At 42.6% G+C, this 24,140-nt stretch overlaps 1 protein-coding gene across 1 annotated transcript; it reads right to left on the bottom strand.

The window, feature by feature from the left end:
• Nucleotides 1-7,781: 7,781 nt before the first annotated feature.
• Nucleotides 7,782-24,111, bottom strand: CLN6 (ceroid-lipofuscinosis, neuronal 6, late infantile, variant). The gene is made up of 7 exons (XM_018552835.1): nucleotides 23,916-24,111; nucleotides 21,568-21,682; nucleotides 17,547-17,645; nucleotides 16,651-16,839; nucleotides 12,549-12,604; nucleotides 10,654-10,776; nucleotides 7,782-8,234 (listed from the first exon to the last, which is right to left on the bottom strand). Exons 1-7 carry the CDS (start codon nucleotides 23,963-23,965, stop codon nucleotides 7,964-7,966), a joined length of 903 nt encoding a protein of 300 aa, XP_018408337.1. The 5' UTR covers nucleotides 23,966-24,111; the 3' UTR covers nucleotides 7,782-7,963.
• Between the last annotated feature and the right edge of the window lie 29 nt (nucleotides 24,112-24,140).

Below are 24,140 nucleotides of genomic sequence, written 5' to 3'. Positions count from 1 at the left end.
GTTGTGGGCAGAGAATGTACTTTAATTAGGGACAGCCGTTAATTTAAAATGGAGGCTTATCGATAACCTTATTGTACAATTTATATACAGGAAGATTTATCACAATAAGGACAGAGACACTGCCAAGAATATTTTGTTCTTTAGTAAAACTGTTTTGTTTTTTTAGCTAGCTACAACTTTTAGTCTGTACAGCAACCCAACAGCTCTGGCAGAGAATAAACGCCAGTTACAATGCAAACGCATTTTGGAATCAAATCTACAGAAAACATCATTTGACACTGACCTATCTGCCGAGTACTGCAGCACCTGTGCCAGCTGCTGATTGGTGGAAGGTTTTCCCATGTGGCAAAAATCCTATTTAATAAACATGGTTAGAACTATGTTGCTAAGCTTATTATAATGTACAACATAGCATATACATTGCAGGGGTCAGGAGTATAACGTACAACATAGTATGTACATTGTAAGGAACAGGAGTATAATATACAACATAGTACTTGCAGTGCAGGGTCAAACAAACATACATCAAAATACCCCTTTTCCCTGAAAATAAGACCTACCCCCGAAAATAAGACCTAGATGTGACCATTCCCAGGGCCAGTGGTGGCATAAGGGGGAACTTGAAGAGCCGCGGGAGAGAATCAGCAGTGCCAACCAAGCCGGCGCTAGAGGAAGCGAGGCGGCACCGGAGGGAGCCGAGCCGCATAAGCCGATGCCTCCTCTATAGCGCCGGCTCCTGTCACAGGCGGAGTGATACCAAATGCACTCCGCCTGTGAGGAATCGATAGTGAAAGTGCGCTTCGCTCATTCTGGCCAGTGATTGGTTAGCAAATTGCTCTTGGAAAGGTACGGCACCCCTGATCACCATATTTTAGTACATGAATACATGTAGACTGTTGTACATGAATAAGTGTAAAAAAAAAAAAAGACCTACCCCGAAAATAAGAACTAGTGTGTTTTTTTTAGCCCCCAAAAAATATAAGACAATGTGTTATTTTCGGGGAAACATGGTATGTACAGTGTATGGGGACAGGAGTATAATGTACAACATAGTGAATACAATGCAGGAATAAGGGATATAACATATACAACATAGCATTTACAGTGCAGGTGTCAGGAGTATAATGTACAACATAGCGTATACAGTGCAGGGGTCAGGAGTATAGTATAAAACATACTGTATATATTGTGTACAACAGAGCGCATACAGTGCAGGGGTCAGGAGTCAGGAGTATAATGTACAACATAGCGTATACAGTGCAGGGGTCAGGAGTATAATGTACAACAGAGCGTATACAGTGCAGGGGTCAGGAGTATAATGTACAACAGAGCGTATACAGTGCAGGGGTCAGGAGTATAATGTACAACATAGCGTATACAGTGCAGGGGTCAGGAGTATAATGTACAACAGAGTGTATACAGTGCAGGGGTCAGGAGTATAGCATAAAACATACTGTATATATTGTGTACAACAGAGCGCATACAGTGCAGGGGTCAGGAGTATAATGTACAACATAGCGTTTACAGTGCAGGGGTCAGGAGTATAATGTACAACAGAGCGTATACAGTGCAGGGGTCAGGAGTATAATGTACAACATACTATATACAGTTTACAACATAGCATATACAGTGCATGGGGTCAGGAGTATAGTGGGCAAGATACTGTATACAGTGTACAACATAGCGTATACAGTGCAGGGGTCAGGAGTACTGTATATTGGACAATACAGTGAATGCAGTAAAGGGGCTAAGGTGTGCAGGGGTTAGTAGTATATTGTACAACATAGTGTATACAGTGCAGTGGTCAGCAGTATGCGTGCACCTCGTTACTGGAATGATTGCCCCTTACTGCCTGTCAGTGGGACAAAATATGCCCCAAATTAGGTATGGTAAGGTGGAGTAATAGATGGCTAGATCCTCTTTGCCTTCCCTCACAGAGGACACCAGTGACCGGGTGTCTGTGTGTGTACACAGTGTGGATAGTGTGAGTGGACAGTGTGAGCGAGGAATGTCACTCACCAGCTCATTTATTGCAGGACCCAGCTTTGACCCCTAAGGCACTAATGTCCCTCCCCTCTCCCACACACAAACAAACTAATAAACACAGTATTTGCATATGAATGAGCAATCGTATTTTCTTTTCATTCAATCATATGCATATTTAACAGCCCCTCCATATGCAAAGCCATTGGCTTATTTATAGCTTGTGGCTTATTAACGGTACACAGCTGTGGCGGGCAAGTGCATAAAAAGTGGGACTCTTCCAGCAAATCCAGGACAGTCAGTAAGCATGGAAATCCTATTCAGATACTAAGGTTTACCTAGGGGGAATAAATGCCAGGCCAGGTTCACACTGTCCCTTGTTTTAAAATCTTTTAGTAACCAGCTTTGAGTAAACCTGAAATGATGAATCAATAAGGAATTCATTTTTCGTTAAAGAAACACATACTGTATGCTTGTTTGATACAACTGAAGGTGTATGGGTCTCTGTGACCACAAACATCGGTGGTCATGTGGATGTTTCAGTAAAAACAATCTAAAATCCTCAGTGAGAGGAACCAAAGCACACAGTGGATAGCTAGGCGATTAATCGTCTTCCGATTTTTTGGCCCTGTTCACGGCTCCACACAGCTGCGCGCCACACCTCCTCCCCACCTAACTAGATCATGGACTGATCAAGGTCAGTGTCAGCATTAGGGTCAGCCATGTCTCATGACTCCAAAGATCATGTTTAGAAGGTGGTGGTGACATGCCAAAATAAAATTCCTGCACTGCGAATCATCAAGGCCGTAGAGATATGAATGGTCTTGAGCGGCTGCCGTATTAGTGTCTAGGTAAGCGGTCAGGGTGCAGCAAAAATGTGTCGCAACCGCATGTTTTTACCAGCCCTTTGTAACCTGTGTGAACCTTACTCTTACTGTCAGTGTTGGCATCAGTGGGGTAAAAAAAAAATGTTGCTATTTTGGGCTAGGAGATGTCCATTCACATTTACCATGAAATGAAGGCCCAATTGCTTGAACAAAACAAGGTATAACTTACCTGAATGCACCAAGTAGTTGCAAAGATATATACAATTTTGCGAACACACCCCAAAGGTGCAAAATGTGTTTTTTAATGCAAACAGTGTAAGCACCAGAACTGGACTACAGGTGAAACTCGAATAATTAGAATATCGTGCAAAAGTAATTGCAGTAATTGCTGCAAAAGGGGCCCAAACCAAGTACTGAGTACATATGCATGCTTGTACTTTTCAGAGGTCCGATATTGTTCTATGTACAATCCTTGTTTTATTGATTACATGTAATAATCTACTTTTTTGAGGTTGTGGATTTGGGGTTCTTGGGGTTTTCATGAGCTGTAAGCCATAATCATCACAATGATGACAAATCACGGCTTGAATTATCTTGCTTTGCATATAATGAGTCTATCTCATATATTAGTTTCACCTTTTAAGTTGCATTAGTGAAATAAATGAACTTTGCAAGATATTCTAATTATTCGAGTTTCACCTGTAGGTATCAGCCACTTGTGGTCCCTTGTACAGCAGAGCTCAGGCTGGAGAAAGGAAAGGCAGCACTAACAGCCAGTCAGTTGTGCCAGTGCTCATGTGATAATAAGCACCATCTGGAAAGGAGGAGAGAGCAGAGTGACAGAAAGATGAGCTTGTCAGTCTTCTGCTTCTCCTTTTACTGTCCAGTGACAGCCTTGGATAGGGACAAGACCTGTAAGTCTCCTACCCTGCCAAACAGGTCTGTGCTTTGTGCTAGAGCGGTCTCTTAGCTCAGACCTGGATGGATAGAAGCACAAATCATTTGACAGTTAAAACAACTCCCATCTACCGTATGTGCCTCATATCTGTATTTGTCAGGAGTTCAGCTTTAATATGTAACTAAAGGCAAGCAGCCAGCAGGATGACTACACTATTATGTGTCTGAAGTGCAAGCTGAGAGGTGGCAATGAAAGCTAAACCTGGAAATAGTACAGGACCTGCCAGGCTGTGCAGTGTGGAAGAGGTGTGTCAATCCCAAAACCGACTCTACAGTGTTAATGCAAAATTAGAGCTTGTGTAGATGGGCACATGCAGCATATTTCAGGTGCTTCCGAGTTCCTTCTGAGCCTCTTTCCTATTCTATTGACATACAGTATATAGCATGAAAACAGCTCACATACATGTATTTCGGCTGATGGCTGGCAGCTCCTCTTTAATTACTTTATTTGTTGTGCAACCCAAAGGCAACCTGTACTATGTGATACATGTAGGTTGCTACTGCTGGCTGGCTTGAAAATACTAGCGGACTGGCTGTCAGGGCGATCCAGTGGTTTCAATACTTGCTCAGTCATGGACCTGACGTCCTAACTTCACTCGTTCCTTTTTCTGTGCAGAGGTGAAGCCACGGATGGCCAGAAAACCAGCATTTTCAGAGTCAGGTCAGCAATGGCAATATTTATTTTCGGTACAGATTTTTGATGAAATGAACCAAAGAAAAAATAATTTCCTTCAATAAAATGAAAATATAGATTTTATTCTAAAATATATATTCATGTACATTGCATATACTGTATGTAACCGGTTGTGATGCAGTTGCTGCCTCCCCTTCATGCATCTACAGTACTCATTGTGCCAAGTCATTAAATATACAGAATTCAAGTATTATTAAACCCTTGATTCAAAAATGAGATCTCTGCACATGTATTGCTTATCTTCCACTGCTTCACAAGGATTCTCTCTAATAGATGTCCTCTGTGCAGTCTTCCTCTCACAGCACTTCCCTGAACATGTGGTTGGGAACCGCGCACACATTTATTATTTGAAGCCGTGACATTGGGACTACATGTTCCATGAACACGTGTGTGCATTGCACTGTGCACCCAAGCTGATTTTTCTCTGCCTTCCTGCCCCCCCTTCTTCACCAAGGCTTGTTCCCGCCACACACGCAGCTGAATGAACATGGCGTGAACAACCCCTTTGATTCCTGCAGTGAAGCACCAGCAGAAATGTTTTTTTTTTCTTCTTCTCCTCAATAAACTTTATTGCTCATCTTTATCCAGCTCTGTGTTATAACTGAATGATGATTTAGCGGTCACTCAAAATCAGGTGGGCAGAGATGTCGTCTTTCATTGCAGCCGCTCTGTGCGTGTCTGCAAGGCTTGATGAATGTTTTTAGTCCCTGGGGGGAGCCTACTAATTGCTGGGGGGCTACGATGGAGTTCCATACAGACCGCGCAAGCCACCCTAAAATGGAAATCTTCTTCAGCAATCAGTCCTGGGAAGAATAGATGGTAATGGGAACCAAATAAATGCACATATAAAAAAGTAAATGCGCCAAGATAAGATCCAGGTGTGTGGAATTGCTATCGCCCGACGCAGGCAGTTTCGGGCACTGGGCGACTAGTTTTTTTTCTACATTTAGCTGGCTGTGGGCAGGCAGCACGGCTACATGTAGTGTGGGAGCCGTTTTCCACAAGTCATTTTAAACGGTTGTACAGCCGTCCAAAACCACTTGTAACCTGCCTGAATCTCACTCCCCCTACCCCTCTCTATCTCCGGCGGCCGACCGTGTACCGCTCCCGGCTGCCTCTCTCTCTGCACGTGGGCTTCCTTTTTGCCGTGGTCTTCGGGGTCCCCCCCCCTCTTTTGGGGGATCCATGACCACGGCAAATTAGGTTAGAGAGCACGGAGCAGAGTAGAGAACGCTTCTCTGCTCCGTGTGAAGTGACACAGGAATTCAGTCTCCCTGTAACAGAACGAGCACAGTACTGTGCTAGAAATCTTGTGTTGGAAGTGATAGGGTCAATAAAGAGAACCTGTCACCTCCAAAAGCTATCACACAAGGGATTGTTACCCCTTGTGTGATAGCAATAAAGTCATGTGAAAAAAAAAAGTAAAAAATAAAATATAACAATTAAAAATGTAAAACACATAAAAATGGAAAAAATAAAAAAGCGATAAAGTAAAAAATAATACAAATAAAAATGATAATAAAAATAAAGATTACAAAGCAAAAATAAAAAAAGTAAAATAAAATCTAATAAATGAAAACCAACCCCTTTCATCTGCATGCAAATAAATGCAGGCATGGGGCATTGTGTGTGAGCAGAGTGGGCGATCCGTTACCGCACAGCAATCGTGCACAAAACCGCGTTGGATGGCCGGGCGGTCACAGAATCGCACACCACCGCCGATTGCGCTGGCAGTGCCATTACTGTCTAATGACACCCCAGTCGCGCCAGTCAGATTGCGCAGTTTCCAGCCGCAATAACGCCCGTACAATCGCACATAATCGCGGTTGAAAACACAGCTTGATGTGTGTCGTTAAAAAATGTACAGGTACCTTTTTCAGCGATTACCACGCAGATGTAACCCCATTGAAATCAAGGGGGCCGCGTGGCAACCACACACGGTCGCCCAAGTCTGCACCCACCCCAAAGGGTTAATTCACTTTCCCAAGTAATTTGGGAAAATGGAATTACGCGCTCAAATCTGGTCCCCTCTCCCCCGCTATACTTACCTTTCAGCGAACGGTCCTTCCCATCCGCCAGTATGGGTGTATTATCTGTACCTGTGCCATGTATTCTGGATTTCGCTCGCAAAATTCAAGCACTCGTTGGTCAGCGCAGTCACCTGACGGCACTGACCAATGAGAAGCTCTTCTGGGCACGGCTATATACGGTTTTGGTTAAATGTTTTTCTTTTTTTTGTAACAGGACAAGTAGATGGTCATGAGTAGATCGGGCCCCCCCCCTTTGGTCCTTGGACAAGTAGTTTTTTTCAGAATGTCCACACCCCTGAGATCCTAACAATAAGAATAGATTGTCTTACTTTGGTTTAATAATACTTTAAGTCACATATAGCCCTCTGTGGGGTTTGTGCAGTATTTTATAAAATGGCCGCCTAAAATCACTCTCTGATTCTTATCCTAGAGGCTCTAGCAGTGAGATGTCTGCCAGAGTTTCCAGCTCGGTCTCCTGCCACTGAAATAAAGAAGCCAAAGACTCTCACACATCCTGTTTCAGCCTTTGTAAAATAAAGGATCTAGTAGTGAAAGTGAAACACTATTAGACTGGCCATGGCAAATTTACTGAGCTGCACTACATGGCCAAAAGTTCGTGGACACCAGATTATTACACCTATTTGAGCTTGTTTCACATCCTATTCCAAAACCATGGGCTTGAATATGGGGCCGCCCAACCCTTCCCTCCCTTTTGCCTTTAACAGCCTCCACTCCTCTAGGAAGGGAGTTTGGAGTATATCTTTTGGAATTTGTGCCCATTCAGCCAAAAGAGCATTTGAGGTTAGGTACACATGTTGCACAAGAAGACCTGGCTTGCAGTAGGTGTTCCAATTCATCCCAAACGTGTTCAGTAGGGTTAAGGTCAGGGCTCTGTGTAGCCACTTGACTTCATCCACAACATATCATGTCTTTATGGTCTATATGTTGTAACAAAAAAGGGCCTTTCTCAAACTGTTGCCTTAAGGTTGGAAGCTCACATATCTAAAATGTCTTTGTATGATGTAGTATTAACATCACCCTTCACTGGAAACACTAAACTCAATCATTTGGAGGAGTGTCCACATACTTTTGTCTATATGGTGAAACTCAGGGGAGAGATGTCACTGCCGCGGTCTGAGAGCCTTAATCAAAAGACTGCTTCAACTCTCCACTAAAAACCTTGCATCGAAGTCAGTTTCGTGTATAATTAACCCTTATGTCCAAATGTTAAAACTCCTGTCTGCTAAATTCCCTCATAATATCTAATAAGTGCCACTGCTGATTGAAGCAGTTGATAAAATATTAAAATAGACTTGTAGGTAAATAAAAAGTGAATAAACCACTCTACTATAGTTTGAATAAAGGAACAAGGGTTTCCTATACATCACCCCTTCTACTGGGGTGACAAGACTGACTAAGAGATGCCTATATTTATGTCCGCTCTTAGGGAGAAGAACCGGACCCGACCACTATTAGTGCAAGTTGTTGATGTGCAATGTATAGAAGGCCCATGGTTCTGGAATATATATCACCCCAGGGTATTTCTTGCGCAAAATCTTATCATTCCACAGCCATACAATCCAAACAGCAATGAGGACTAAAGTAGCTGAAAAGGAGAGCAGCAAGAAGAGGCCATTACTGTCCAGGCGGAAGCCCTTACGCTTCTGGTGTAGAATGAGGGCCAGCATTGCAAAGAATGTGAAGATGAAGATTATGAAGATCTGGCCCTCAGTTACCAGGTACCTGCAAAACAAGCAAGTGAAATGTCTGGTGAGAAACAGAATGGAACACAATACATAAAGTACACATGATATGGCCAAATGTTTGTGGACAACTAACCATTACACCTAATTACAAGGCCAACAGTATGTAGATACCTCTCAAAACGACTGAGAGCATGTGTTTCCAGTAAAGGAGGGTACTGTTAATGCAACATTTTAGACCAGGGGTAGCCAAACTCCGGCCCTCCAGCCGTGGTGAAACTCCGGGAGTGATGTCTGTGGCTGTGAGAATCTTGCAATGCCTCATGGGATTTGTAGTTTCACCACATCTGGGTGCCGGAGTTTGGCTACCCCTGTTTAGACAGTTGTGTGCCAACAACATAGTAGCAACAGTTTGGTGAAGACTGTTTTTATGTCCCAGCACGACTGTGCCCACCCCTGTGTACTAAGCCAGCACCATAAAGATCTGGCCCTTGTTGGTTTTGGTATGGAGGAACTGGAGAGGTCTGCACAGAGCCCTGGTCCTCAACCCTACTGAACACCTCCTAAATGAACTAGACCACTGACTGCAAACCAAGTCTTCCTAGATATCATATATGGGTGCCATCTTCCATCTACCAAAAGTAAAATACTGACCTTAGGAAAATAACTAAATACATAGTTGATATACACATAACCATATTATTATTATCCTGGTTAACATAACTGTAGTACTGTTTAGCCAGTCTGTAATTCAAACATCCGTGCAACAGTGCATAGCAAGCAAGGTGTCACTATTACCTAAAGGAGTATTGCAGGTTCCTGTGTCACCAGCCTGCTTACTGGACTATGAAAGGGCATTCTTACACTCCTCTAGTCCTCCTGTGCTTTCCTTTACTGTCGCCTGCTTAAACCCCGCTCTATCCCAGCGCCGGGAAAACTCAATCACAGTGTGTAGCCTCCTACGTTTAGTTTGATATCTGCTGTGCAGGGCGTTGTCAGAAGATAATAGATTTTAGGCTGTTATAGTAGAAGTACTGAAAATGCAATTATATAGAAACGCCAACCAAAACCTTTCTTAGTTGTGGATAAAAAAAAGGAAAAGTTAAACCTGATTTGTAATATTTCCACTTTTGCATTTGAGAAACCCCCCACTATAGGTTTGTTAAGTGTTCCCATGTACACAGCATACCGAAAAAATCTTTCTTGTGCGTCTGTGGAGCAAGCCTTTGGAACTTTTCTTAAAATCTCAAAGCGTCAGGAAACTCTGTCTGTCCGCGTAGAAAGATCAGGGACAGACTGAGCTCCCCTTTATTAACATACAATGCTTCTAGATCTTTAACCCTTTATTAGGACAACTGATTACATAATTACAGTAACTGGAATATATCATTAACATTAACCTTCCCAGCCCCCTTGTATTGCACAGGAAGATTCAGTTTAGGGAAAACTAGTAATATGTAAGCAGCACTTTAAGTAATGCATGTAAATGAGAACATGTAACAAATACTCGTATGAAATAGGTGTTATCCAATATGACTGCAAAAGAGGAAATACACTTTAAGCTGTTATTAGTGTCTGAGTTCCTGTTGCATAGATTCCCCATCACATCTTGTCCTGGTGAGATTTGTTGGAAGAGGAGGAAACCTCCCAGTAAGGAAACCTATCTCAATGCCTGTTAAAGGTTGGATTTCCCATGACTTTGAGATTTCACCTCCCTTCCTGTTGTGCCTTCAGGACAAACATGAGTGGAAGCCTTCTCAAGGGTTTTAATCCTTACCAACACCAAAGAAAATACATTGGTTGAAGATAGATAGATATCTCTATTTCTCTATGTACACACACTTACCTGCAGTTCTAATAACCCCCCCACCCCTCCAGACCAAGGCATAGAAATAAAGCACCGCTCCTCCTTTTAGCTTTCGCAGGGGAAAGACAGCCGGGTGCTCGCCAGCAGGAGTGTGTCCTCACTCCAACCAAACAGGAATAAAGTAAAGAAAGAATCCGGCTACACTCCATGCCAACGCCGAATCAGATCAGTTTATTGAGAGGTGGTCCGTGACTGAGTCCTGCTATAACCGTTGGGAGTCGGTTTACAGGGGCCGCTGCCAGCGCCATAAGGCATACGTTGCTGGCCGTGAGAGGGTTAAGGCTTAAGGCAACAATTCAGACAAATACTGCACAAAGATGAACAGCTTGTACAAGGCCTTACAAATGGGTCACAGTCACTGCCTTGGCTTACAATGCTGACACTGTCAGGAGGCCAAATTTGGATTAAAGCCCTGATTATTACGTGAATAAAGTGATGAGGACTAACACCATTATCTCTCTCTCTAGAAATACTGCTGGAGACAGGATACAACGGGTAATGCTGTCTCTCCAGGATACATCTACACTGGTATAATCATGAATGTAGAGCCTGTATAAGTCCATCATACATGTAAAGAGTACACCACACCTACCAGTAATACAGACTGCTGGGGCCCAGCAAAGACCACGCTGACAGGGGCATTCTGCTTTCACCTCTCACTGTTGTGAAACAGCCAGAGAAATAGATGAACAGGATTAGGAAAAATGGGATGTACCTATAATAACGGAAACAGAGTTTAGGGACAAAGACATTAAAGAAATAAAGAGCAAAAACTATTTTTTTTCCTTTTTAAATACACAGAATTTCCCCCATTTTTATTTTTGTCTGATAGAGCAATATTTGGCCCCGTGTGATTCTAGACACAAAGATTTCACATCTCATTTCCTTTTTTATCTACGGTTTAACACCCACGCAGTGAAGAAACCATTCCAGATTTTGTAGATTTTACTTTAGTTACAATTTCAGTACAAACTAGCTGGTCCAACACAAAAGTCCAGCCAGCCAGTAAATGTGCCACTTGTTTGTCACATACCTCCATTAGCAGAAGAGTTTGGCGTTTGGTATCGGATTTCTACTGCATTTTAAAAGCCTTTTTCAAGTGATTGGAGATGACGTAATGTTTTGTTCTCACAGAGTAGTGTGAGCCAGCATTTCCACTAGTGTTTTATTGGAATTGTGCAAAAGCATTATGGACAAATCTGTCCTATTCATCATACATATAAATAGTAATAAACCTGTGATTTTATGTCTTTGCTCCTCTGGAAGACCTTTCGGTGCTTTCCAAACCTTCATTATACTACTAAATGCACCAAGGCAATACTTTCTAGAGTTGTGGTACTGCTAAACACTCTACACATACATATATATATAATTAGGGATGCACCGATATATCGGCCGCCGAAACATATCGGCCAAGTGCCATTTTCCTGCCAATACATCGGCGCATCCCTGCTTTCTTTCCTCACCACTGGGCGCTGCTCTGTGTCCTAGCGGGGAGAAGAGAAAGTGTGACAGCTGGTCGAGCGATGTGGGAGGAGAGCGGTGTGAGCGGCCGGCGTCTCTCATCCCACACCGCTCAGCCTCCTATCACAGTGCGGCAGAGCGGTGTGTGCGCGGAGATAGGCCGCGCTGTCACAGGAGGCTGAGCTCTCCTCCCTGCACCGTTCGCTCAACCACTTGTGACAGCGTGTCAGAGAGGAGAGCGGTACAAACACTCAGCGATCGCTGAGTTGTTGTACATAATTGAGGACAGAGTATGGCTAGTATATACTCAATTATGAATGAATGGGAAGTGATCTATATCACCTCATTGTTGATTCATAGTTGTGGTTATAGTAACCATACCATGTTCTCAAGTTATGAATGAACAGGAACACTCATAGATTAAAAGGGAAATATCAGGGGTCTGTTTAGACCTCCAATATTTCCCCGAAGCCCCTAAAAGTAAAAAATTAAAATATTTAATAAAAAAATGAATAAATACATTTTTTTAAAAAGTTTATAAAAAATAAATAAAAATAAAATATAAAAAAAAATTGAAAAAATTAAAATACATTTTCGGTTTTGAAATTTCCATTTCGGTGCATCCACATACATATATATATTTTTTTCTTTTTTGCCAGAGCTCTTCAAAACAGCATGGAGTGTGGGCTTTGCTACAGCTATAAAAGTGTTGGATCTCTGCAGAGAGAACACTTCCACACAGAGCGAGGGTCCTTCTCTACAGCATGCAGGCAGGAGACGGGCTTTTCTATTTAAGCTGTTGCTGCTTTCTAAATAAAATGAACTACCAAACTTTGCTCACCCATTGTTTTGATGCACATGGAATGCATTTAGTCAATTTAAAGTGAAAGTTCAGCTAGGCTTTAAACTATTCTTCTATAGCTTACATATTGGGAACAAAAATTATATACTGTATAGCATTCACAGGAAGTACAAAAACTGGAACCCTTCCAACCCCCCATCATTACATCATCACATTCTTACCACATGGAATGGCCCAGGTATTCATCATAGTAATATAGCAGCTCAAATGAGTCAACCTGTCACACAAAAGACAATATAAATGTAAATGTCCAGATCTGAAAGGGGTAGTACAACATGTTAACTGTAAGCTATGCAAGATCGGTGCTACGCAGGTCATTAACTACTGTATGCAAAAGGAAATGTGTGATCAACCTATTCTATGCCATAACATAATAAAGTTTGTTAGGTGAATGTTTACTTAATTTTGCATGTTTCTGCAGCACATCTTCCTAGATACACTGAGGGGAATTTATCAAAACTGGAGCAGACAAAATCTGGAGCAGCTGTGCATGGCAACCAATCAGCTTCTCTCTTTCATTTTCAAATCTTAACTAAACCAACTGATAGAAGCTGATTGGTTGCCCTGGACAACTGCTCCAGATTCTGTCTGCTCGAGTTTTGCTACATTCCCCTCACTGTGCTTAGTCAGAGAAGAAGGCATGACTTTAGGGTGCATGATAACAAAAGCATTAAAGGGTATATTATTCAGGTGCTGGAGCTGTAATGCACCAGGCCTTATTGTGAGATACTTCACTCATGTCACCTGGGCTTGGATAGCTATGGAGTATTGAGAGTTCATTTTGTAAGACACAGAATTTAAACAAGGGCCATTGTTGCTGCATTATAACAAGGAGCCTTGGCTGAATAGCAATCAATTAAAATAACCAGCCTTCTTCAAACTGATTTTTTTATGTTAGGTAGATCCTGGCTCATTTTATTTATGAAGGTCATTGGCTTCAAGGACTTGGTCCTTCAATTTGCAGGCCCATCCTACATTGATAAGGGACATTAATAGGGGAGTTCTAAACATCAAGTTGGATTTCTTTGTTTATGATATTGAGGATGGAACAGGAGGAATGGTAGCTGGAAGACTTTTTTTTTTGTAGTAGAGGATGCTAAGGTGGGCAGGAGCAGGGCCAACAGCAGGAAGATCTTCACAAGAAATAGTAGAAGCAAACAAAACTCAGCCCTATGTTTGATTCGCTTTAGGGCAGAGGTGGGCAATCTCCATCCCTCAAACTACAAATCACATAAGACATTGCAAGACTCTGACAACCGCAGGCATGACTCCCAGAGGCAGATGCATGATGAGATGTGTAGTTTCACTACAGCTGGAAAGCTGGAGTTTGCCTACCACTGCTTTAGGGTCTTTACAGGCAGGTTTGGGTTTGCATTAATGGGCAAATGCCGATTGCCTGAGTTGCTTCTAAGATTATACAAAAATTCACTGACCAGTGCATTTAACCTGCTTCAAGCTGCTTTTGCATTTCTTATTAACTTGTATGGGAAGAGAATCAGTGTTGATGCAAAGTCCGGGCAACACTGGCTGCGTCTAAGCTAAAAGTTACTTTTGTATTCCCATTGACTTCTATGGAGGAGAAAAGCAGCTGTGACATAAAAGGCCACATACTGTACATGAGCCTAAATAGGTGACAGCACTTTGGGTCCGTTAAACACGCTATCTTGGTAAAGCAAGGTCTTCTCACTTCCTAGTATTACAACCAAAGGTGAAATAAACAGAGCCACTGCCTGATCCCTAAAGGCTGAGCAAACCAAAGTCAGGTTGGTTCTAAACTGGTATTTCCACTATTAGAAGTGTGTTTACACTCATGTGTAATATTTAGCCTGTTTTACTGCCCAGGACATTGCATCAGTGCGATTATTCTTTACAAGGTCCATACAGCCTAAACCTATTCTTTACCAATTGGTAGTTGCTGATGAGGTGCCACTGGCTTCTTTTATTTCCCAGCTCTGCTACTCTTGTCCTGCAATCTAATGGACTGAGACATTAAAGTAAACCCATCAGGATAAGATATACAGTCCCTGTCATTTCTAACTTCCTCTTGATAATGCCAGATAACTGACTATTATGCTGATCTACTGAGCTCAGTATTTTGTGACCTATTGACCTAGATCACGGGTAGGCAAACATCTGCCTGCCAGCATTGGGGAGACTACTAATCCCATCATGCATCTGCCTTTGGGAGTCATGCCTGTGGCTGTCAGAGTTCCCCTGACCAGAATCAAGTATGCAGCTCAGAAAAGTCAGAAGTCCTCGCTCCAGATCAGGGAATCAAAGTATTAGTGTATATGTAAACCCAATCACTATAATTTCACATAAGCTTTAACATGATAATGTTATAACGTTAAAATGTATTTAAATCTGAAAAATTAGTAGTCAGAAAAATTAAAATAATGCCTGGTGATCCTGCCATGAAGGTCTTTCTTGCATCTGTCTACCAATTGTGCTTCTGAATTGTCAGCTTCTAATTGTGACTGCAAGTGGCCATTTAAACACGCATTATGCAGACACCATCCACTGGTGTCACTATCAGAAATATTCTGGTGGAAGGGGAGGAGAGGTACGTAGTAGGGATGCTCCGATACCGATACAAGCATTGGTATCGGCGGCAATACCGAGTATTTGCATGAGAACTCGTACTTGTGCAAATACTCCGATACAAAAAACGAGTACCTGTGCCGCATCCGCCATCTTCAAGGACCCGAAATCGCCGCACACAGGACCTCCATAGTGTCTTCAATTAAACAAGATGGCCGCGAACTCCTCCTACAAGTCCTCAGTCATCTGCTCCATTCTGACCTCTTCTCCCGCTGATTGGCCGATTGGATGATTGACAGGCTTCCTCACCAGTCAGGAGTGACTGGTGAGGAAGCCTGTCATCATCCAATCAGCGGGAGAAGAGGTCAGAATGGAGCAGATGACTAGGCTGTGACACGGAGTGGCTGAAGCAGACGGAGAAGACGACACAGCAGGTTAGTACTGCAGCACCGCATGGGGGCTGGGCACAAAAATGCTGTTTAACTGCATATAATATTTAAAAAAAAAAAGACATTAAATAAAGAAATAATGTAGATATTGCTAACTAAGGCTTGTAGCTCCATAGTGGGGAAAATAGATGAACACATGTCCAGACCCCAGAACAGTATATTATTGTATAGTGTGGCACAGCTATATCCAATTCTGCATACCTGGCTTTTTATAAAGTTCATAATATATAAAGCGAGGTATACAGAATTGGATATAGCTGTGCCACACTATACAGTGTTCTGGTCTTCTATTTTCCCCACTATGGGGATACAAGCCTTAGTTAGCAATGGCTTGATAAATATTCATTTCATGTTCTTCATAATATTAAGAAACTGACCTAAAATCATGATTTTGTATTGCTTTAGAAAAAATGTGACCTGTCCCTTTAAGAAAAAGTATAATTAATTCATATTGGCGAGTACTTGAAAAAAGTATCGGTACTCGTACTCTGTCTTAAAAAATTGGTATCGGAGCATCCCTAGTACGTAGTATGTTTAAAGTTGTTCTTGCTGGTTTACCTTCAAATGGACTAAGTGTTCAGTTGTCCACTATGCTGTGCCAAGGCACAATGACTGCAATTGGTTTAACATTTTTTTATATATGTAGTTCAAAAATGCATTAAAAATAAAGCTGCTTAGAAACACAATTTAATTAAGTCCAGGACAGTCAATGTGTAAATGAATTCTGACAGCATCATGGACATAGGAAGCCATGCTGTATGCGACCATGAGCAATAAAATTGGGGATATGGAACTAAAAATAGAAGAAATGGCGCAGACATGTTTGCTCATAGTTGTACTTCTGAAGTGAAAAAAAAAAAAATTTAAAAAAAAGGGGATGTAGAAAATGTGCCCCTCCATCATCAGCATGGATTTTCCTGAAGCTGCAATATTGCATTTCATCTACAACATCACTTGCTGAAATATGGAATTCCAGCGAGAACATATAGATATTGTAGGAATACAAATGTATGTCCACTAAACTGCTACCTGGGGAAGAGGAGACGGAGATGCAACCCGCTGACATCAGAAACACTCCCAAACACTTTTTATTTTAGGTCAGCACCCCATTACCAACCAAAATCTTGAAATGTGGTGGTGAGGACGACCCTGCATAAATGTCAACCCACTCCTCTATTTAGATACACCCTTTTATCTAAGGTAGGATAGCTTCCTCACCTCCTGTGTGTGTGCTGAACCCTAAAATCACATTTTATACCCCCCGCCTTCTCACCAGAGTGGGGGGTTGCAGCTTTTGCATGATTGGATTGTCCCGCACAGACAGGTGAAGCTGATATCCACTGAAGATCAGTCTGTGATTTACGGAGTCCCCTACAAGGTGGATGCTAGCCCCCATCACAAAGGTCATGATGCTGATGTAAATCACTGAGTTTGGGAGAGTTTTCGGCGACCTTTCAATCAGCTGGAAGAGAAATCAAGAGTACAAGTGAAGCAGAGCATGGCAATCAGAGTTTCACTTAGAATATTTGACTATTTATAAGTGGGGCTACTACGATTTACTGAATATGGGAAATGAGGATCATGTATTTGCAGTATGAGAAGGTTAATGACCGCAAAAGTCTATTAACACTGTTTTCATTTCCTAATGATGGAAAGGGCATAAGGTCTCTGCACCAAATCCTGTTCCTTTTAATGAAGCAGTGCAGACACTTTACTCAGGTGGAGCCATCCAGAGGAAGGAGATAACACTCTGTTTTGTAGACACTGGGACAGGATCTGTTCACAGAGGGCAAAGGGATTAACATCACAGGTGGCTAGCAACTAAGTGCTGCCTCAGATACAAATGTATAGAACATCTTATTAAAAGTCATACAAAGAAGAGATTACATATATCATGACCCGCCCCTCATCCAATCAGAAAACGTCTTTTGTTCACTGATACAATAATAAGTGTTCTCTAAATGGCTGATGTGACGAGTGAGCACCCCCCCTGCGACATACAGGACCCCGAAGAAGCTCCGGCTACTAAAGTGTTTTACAGGATCCCCATGGCCCTACCAGGTATAAAATATGCATTGGGCCAAGCTGATGTAAGTATATAAATATACTGTATATACTTGGAGTTCAGCTCTAGGTAAACAAGAGATCCTTATATTTATCCTATTTTACCTTCAGGAGCAACAGTGGAGTAATGATGTTATAAGCCATGTGAAAGTAGTCTCCTGCGCTGGGCTTATTCAGCGGGAACCAGTCCAAGGGAAGGATGATCTGCAGAGAAAACAGAAAACAAAACTATGTCACTACAGCTTAGCAGTGCTCGTGGTCACTTCTGAAAGCATGGAAATAGGCTCATATAAGAACAAAATATACATATGGAAATAAAATGGACACCCTGCTGCAGTTGTTAACACTCATGAATACAACCTGTATTTTCTTATTTAAAGATCCAATCCAATCTGGATTACAGTCTTCAGTAACATTACGTGAAGCCCAAAGTCCAGAGTCTGTGCCCTATCCCAGAAATTGACCTCCTCCCCATTGTGGCCCTTGCTGGTTGGATTTTATAGGGTTTTTATTTGCATCTTCAGGCCATTCCAATGATGCTACGGGACCATCGCCTTTTTTTCTAGGCCAAGCGGTGCTTACTGATTGTCGCTGACGTGATCCCAATCCACCCCCCCCTATTATTTCTTTCATTTGATACTATGAAGAATGGGACGGGAGGAATGGTAACACCAGAATTCACATTGTGTATAGCAGAAAGACCTTCCAAAATATTTTGGAGGACTGCAGTGTTTTAGTACACTAGTGTCAACCTATAACTGAAACAACTGCTGGAAAAATGAACCTTTCACCCACGTCTGTAGAGGCAGCATATAGCTGAATAACTCCTCCTCGTGCCACGGCTCTATAGCACTAACTATAATCCTATCTGTATATGTCTGCATTATATAGTCATGTATTGGGCAGCCACAAGTCCTAACTTACACCATCTGAAACAATGACACAAAGGAAACTAGATGAGAACGTTTTGCCACTGACATATTTTAAAGTGAAACCTAATTTTGTTAAAAAAAACCCAAACAAACAATCAACTGTTGAGTTATATATGTTGTAAAGAAACGTATTTGTTTACCTGCTTTTGTTTCGTATATGTCACAAAAAACAAAAAAAAAGGCCAGTACAGTAACTTCCTCCAACAGACTGCTAAGTGGATGGCCTGTCAACTAGAATTATTTGCTGCATCCTTCTATGGTAAAAAGGGGGAGACCTGCACCCCAGCATCCCTGAACATGTATGGTTCATATATCACCAAAGATGCTGCAGAAAACTCAACAGCAGACCTGGGGATGCCTAAAGTGTTACCTCAAGCTCTGGGCAGACATCTGGAAATGACAGTCAATGACATAAGCAGGAAATGAGACTTCTGTGGGTGTTCTGTATAGAGACTGTACAGAATGCCCCCAGATGCACATTGCCAGAACCACAGTGAGACAAAACCGGAATTTGTTGCCATTTCAGAAAATCATAGCTGGCTTCAGATTGAACAGCAGTTATATATTTTTTGACAAGAATACCACACCCCCCTATATAGCTAGAATTGCGGACGGTATTGTCTCAGATTCTTACGTTCTGTTCTGGGTCCTGCAGCCTGGTGGCTTTGTAGAACTTTGGGTGGGATAAAGCCCCCGTTTATAGGTCACATCTTACCTGGTAGCCAGACCCGATTATTACTCTCAGCTGTCCGTAGGGCTTTATACATATGTGAGCAGACTGACGGTCAGGAGTCTCTCTCTCTGTCTGCTGTGGGGGCCTGCTGCAGAGTGAAAAGGCTGACTGCTGACAGAACACTAAAAAGGTACAAGAGCTGCCTGTTTGTGTTGGGGAATTCATTATAGGGGGACATTGTTAGGACTGACATGAGTTTACTTAGTTGCTTGGATGAGCAGATGTTTTTTTTTGTTTTATGCTATGGAAATGCTGTACAAAGCCCTCCTGCATTGTAACGATTTGGTGCCTTGATGAATAAAAGTGCAGGACAAACCAGCTTGGACTGTTCCTGGGTGTCCCTGTCTTTCTGCATGGCTCAAGCCCAATTGAACTTTCAGTTTAAATTAGCTAAATTCATTCCCGGTGACTGAAAAACAAAAGGAGTTCAAAGTCTTACAGTTTGTTTTCTTTAAAACGCAGTAGTAGAAAAGCCTGTTGTAGAGTGGGACCCTTGGTCTCTGTGTGGAAGCAGTGGTCTCTTTGCAGAGGTCTGACATGCACCTTTGCTGAGTCAGAGCTCTCCAAATCAGCAGGGAACATGATCTTTGCCAACTACAGAGCTACTGGTCTAACTCAGCAGGTTGCATGGTGGACCTCTACAGAGAAACCACTGCTTCTCCACACTCACTCTGCGGCTGCTGGCAGTGGACAGGCATTTCTACTGCTATAGCTGCTTTGGACATTAAACACATTTTGTTTTGATTAGGGATGCACTGATGCCGGGTATTTGGGCAGTGCCCCGAGGGAGCATGGAGCTAACTTCTTGGCCAATCAGGAATGACCCCCCCTCCCATCATCCTGATAAGCCGTGCTCATGGTACCCCGGGATGCCGGTATCAGCGAGTACCGAAAAAACAATCAGTACCGTACTCGATATCGAAAAACCAGTATTGGTGCATCCCTAGTTTGGATGCACCTGGAATGTGTTTAGCTGGTTTAAAGTGAAAGTGCAATTGGTTTTGGGATATGCACAAGACAGGGACACCCAGGAACAGTCCAAGCAGGTTTGTCCTGCACTTTTATTCAGCCAGGCAGCAAACAGTTTCAATGGAGGAGGGAGGGCTTCATACAGCAAGTAAATGAAGTAGAGCTTGCTTTGGACCTTCCAATACTCATACTGATTATCTACCCCATTATCTTATTTTGATCTAAACCTGGATTGTGTCTATGTCAGTATATCAAACAAATGGGATTCAGGATCATTACAGATAAAACCATATGGACTGTTAATGTTTCCATTCGCTTTGATGAGCTTGGAAATTTGGAAAAATAGCAATATTACATTATGTCTTCTAGAGACTGTATGTTCAACTTCAGGTGTGGCACAGCAGAACTCATTGTATGCAATAAAGAGCTTCAGTCTCCAGCAAAGTTCCTCAGGTACAAAGCATCTTCTGACAGTTGGCGGTTCTGAAACAAATTGGAACCCCAAAAGGTAATACACACCAAATAACCTCATGCCCAGAACACATCGCCTCATGTTACCCGACAGGATAATGTGACACAAATGCAAGCCTATCACAGCTTAATGTTCCTGGCATCACCACCTTTTAAGAAGATAAACTGTTCTTCCAGCCTCAGAATCTACTTATTTCCACTGTGCTTGTGTCACCGCCATTTAAGCCACCATACCAACAGCTTGCAAGTCTATGAAGTCACAGAGGGACACAGTAAACAGCAATATCACATGTCAACACAAATTGTGTTTCACCAGAGGAGTCCGTGTTCAACATCTCATCTGTTGGGAGATCAATATTAGGTTACTGCCCTCACTTTTTCACCTTTTTGTGTTCCTTTCAGAGCACAAAGAGGGATTGCTTTTACACTTAATATTCAAAACCACATCATCTGTTTTAATACAAATAAATTATTTAGGACACTAATCACTAGCAAACCTTCAAAACAGGACATTTGTCGTTTCTTCTTTTACACCCGGGGAAAGGATCAGTTTTTAATGTGCATAGTGAAAGTGTAGAAAATAAATATATGAAGCCAGACCAGTCATAGGAGTGTGAGAAATTAATATGATAGAAAATAATGAAAATAAATAGAAAAAACATTTAAAAAATATAATACTAAGTCTCTCTATCTCCCTCTCCTGCTCTCTCTCCCTCCCTCCAGCTCATTCTCTCTCTCTCTCCCTCCCTCCAGCTCATTCTCTCTCCCTCCCTCCAGTCACTCCTGGATGTAAGGGAGACATATTCATTAATTTAAAATGAATCAATTTATAAATTAATATTGGTAAAAATATACAATGTGACCCTTGTACTGGAATGTTTGGGGATCTAAGTTACCGCCAATAACACAAAGTTTTTACTCTCTGAACAATGTTTCTTGCACAATCTAAATTTGATGGCACACAATCTGCGGATGTCATTTGCTTTTACAAAGTGTTTCCAATCATAATGATTTAGCTCACCATAACGATCGGCCGTCCAAAGTCCAGAAGCCAGTTCTGCAACGTAAAGTAGAACCAGAGGTCCAGGTGAAAGCGTGAATTTCTGGAGCCGTCATCTTGCTGTACTCCCCCGAATCTAGCAAACCAATAAACATGATCTATTACAAGGAGAGAAACGGAAGTGAATCAATTGCGTCACATGACACAAAACCAGCTGTGCACCTTCCAAGTCTAGAACCAGAACTCAGCACCGATGGATCATTTACAATCAACCAAGGTTCCGGGAGAACAAAATCAGCAATCTAATGTTGGTTACATGCTGAAATGTTCAGATTTCGACAATTTGCATAACAAATCCTATTCCTATCAGAACTGTGAAAAGATTAGAGCATTTGGAGGCAGGTTGCTTTGATCTGTTCGGTTGGTTTTACAATCCAGAGCTGTTTGAAAACTGTAATGCGTATGGTCAGCATAAATCTTTTTTCGAATCCAGTAAGATGCCATCTAATGCTATCCACTGATGTCCACCATTGTATTCTGTACATGTGAATGATTTACCAAGACTAAGGGGTCTATTTATAAATAATTCACAGAGCCATTTGTGAATGTTCCTTCAATGTGAATGAAGGAAAAACAAACGTTTTTAGTATATTTGCTTTACGGGTCTAATGTAATATCGCATCATGGCCTCTAGGTGGAGCTGAGGAGCATAGAATATAAATATTGAATTCCTCAGCTCCATCTAGTGGCCATAATTTGGTATTACATTTAACTCAACATGAAAAAATATTAAGAACATTTGTTTTTGCACCATTCGCAGAGAACGAACTTTCACACGTATTCGCAGGGCAAATGGCTCAGCAAACTGTTTGTTGGTCATAATTAGACCCCTAAGAATAATCTTCTCTCTTCTGCTTGGTGCACAAGCAACATCCCTGTGAAGGTTCTCATTAATTCAGGTCGTGGTACATCTGTAAAAAAAAAAAATCAATCAAGGCAACTGGACTTTCTGTATTTTTCTTGACGATGTTTGGCTGGTCATCCGACCAGCTTTCTCAGTTCAGAATCAACAAGCGACATCATACTGCTGCTTAGAGAAGTCTGGAACTGTGCCAACTCGCACATGTAAAAACTTTGTCACGGCACAGCCTCCTTATTTAAAGCCAAAGTAGGAAAGGGTTAAAAATGGTCTGTTACTATTCAGCTGCCCGGGGCGATATCCTTTCTGGTCCCAGCGACACAACAGGAAGTGATTACCATTGAAATATTTTCCACTCACCTATTATGGTAACCACCGTACAAGTCTGGATTTCCCATCACCTAGGTGACAACGGTCCCCGGGACACATAGGTGCTGATGTATGAAGACATTACAGCCCCCTCACCTCCTATTCTAGTGACCACTGTACAAGTCTGGATTTTCCATCACCTAGGTGACAACGGTCCCAGGACACATAGGTGCTGATGTATGAAGACATTACAGCCCCCTCACCTCCTATTCTAGTGACCACTGTACAAGTCTGGATTTTCCATCACCTAGGTGACAACGGTCCCAGGACACATAGGTGCTGATGTATGAAGACATTACAGCCCCCTCACCTCCTATTCTGGTGACCACCGTACAGGTCTGGATTTCCCATCACCTAGGTGACAACGGTCCCGGGACACATACGGTGGGTGCTGATGTATGAACCCATCACAGCCCCTAGATGGTGCAGAGGGGTATTTTCTATGCTCCTGTAGCTCCATCCAGCAGCAGTAATGCCATGCCAATGGTGTTCATCCAGCGTATACCTTTATATATCAGCCCCATAGGGTCCGTTCACACCACATCCGTTGATCATGGCAGGCTCAAGGCAAGGACACTCAGGGATGTCCCATCTGTATGCAAGCTGCATTTAAACGCAATGCAAACGCGTCAATGCCCCCGATCATGATGCAAAAAAAAAAAAAAGGATAGAATTTTGATCCTTGATGTGACCTGTACAGGATCCTTGATCCATGGCTATTAATCCTACGCACTCCATATCCTAAATCCTTAAATGTGTGCCGAAGTGGGTGCCAACGCACAAAGCAAAAGCACGTTGTCACATGACAACACACTTGACCTACTAAAAAAAAAAAGTGCCCCTCTACACACATGAGGAGGCCGATCTTCCTCGGGATCGGTTATCCCACCTGGGCCAATGTCATGTCAGCAGCATTAACTAACCCCCCCTGGGGTGTCCTATGATAGTCACAGACTATGCTCCACGTTACACAGAGCACTGCCATACACTCAGAGAGGGGGGAGCTGTGTGTACTAGCCATGGCCCACACTAAGGGTCCCCCCAGCTGTCTGTCCATGTCTATGGCTGCTGTCCCCGGTACCTGGCCGGTGAGCCCGGGTTCTGATGCCGCCTCCGCACTGCGCTCTGCATCCCTCACACTCCGCGCCAGGGTCAGGACTGCCGGACAGAGGAGCCGCAACCAATCACAGGTGGGGCCAGGGGCGGGGCTCGGCTGAAACCCGAGCTGGTATCACGTGGTTCCCTATAAAGCGGTTAGGTCCGGCCGTGAGCGCTGAGGTAGGAGTGTGCGTACACCGCTGTGGTC

Source organism: Nanorana parkeri, unplaced genomic scaffold (assembly GCF_000935625.1).
Source record: "Nanorana parkeri isolate BGI_ZX_2015 unplaced genomic scaffold, ASM93562v1 scaffold98, whole genome shotgun sequence".
Lineage (NCBI taxonomy): Eukaryota > Metazoa > Chordata > Amphibia > Anura > Dicroglossidae > Nanorana > Nanorana parkeri.
The sequence above is the reverse complement of the archived record's forward strand: the minus strand, read 5'-3'. Positions and strand labels throughout refer to the sequence as shown.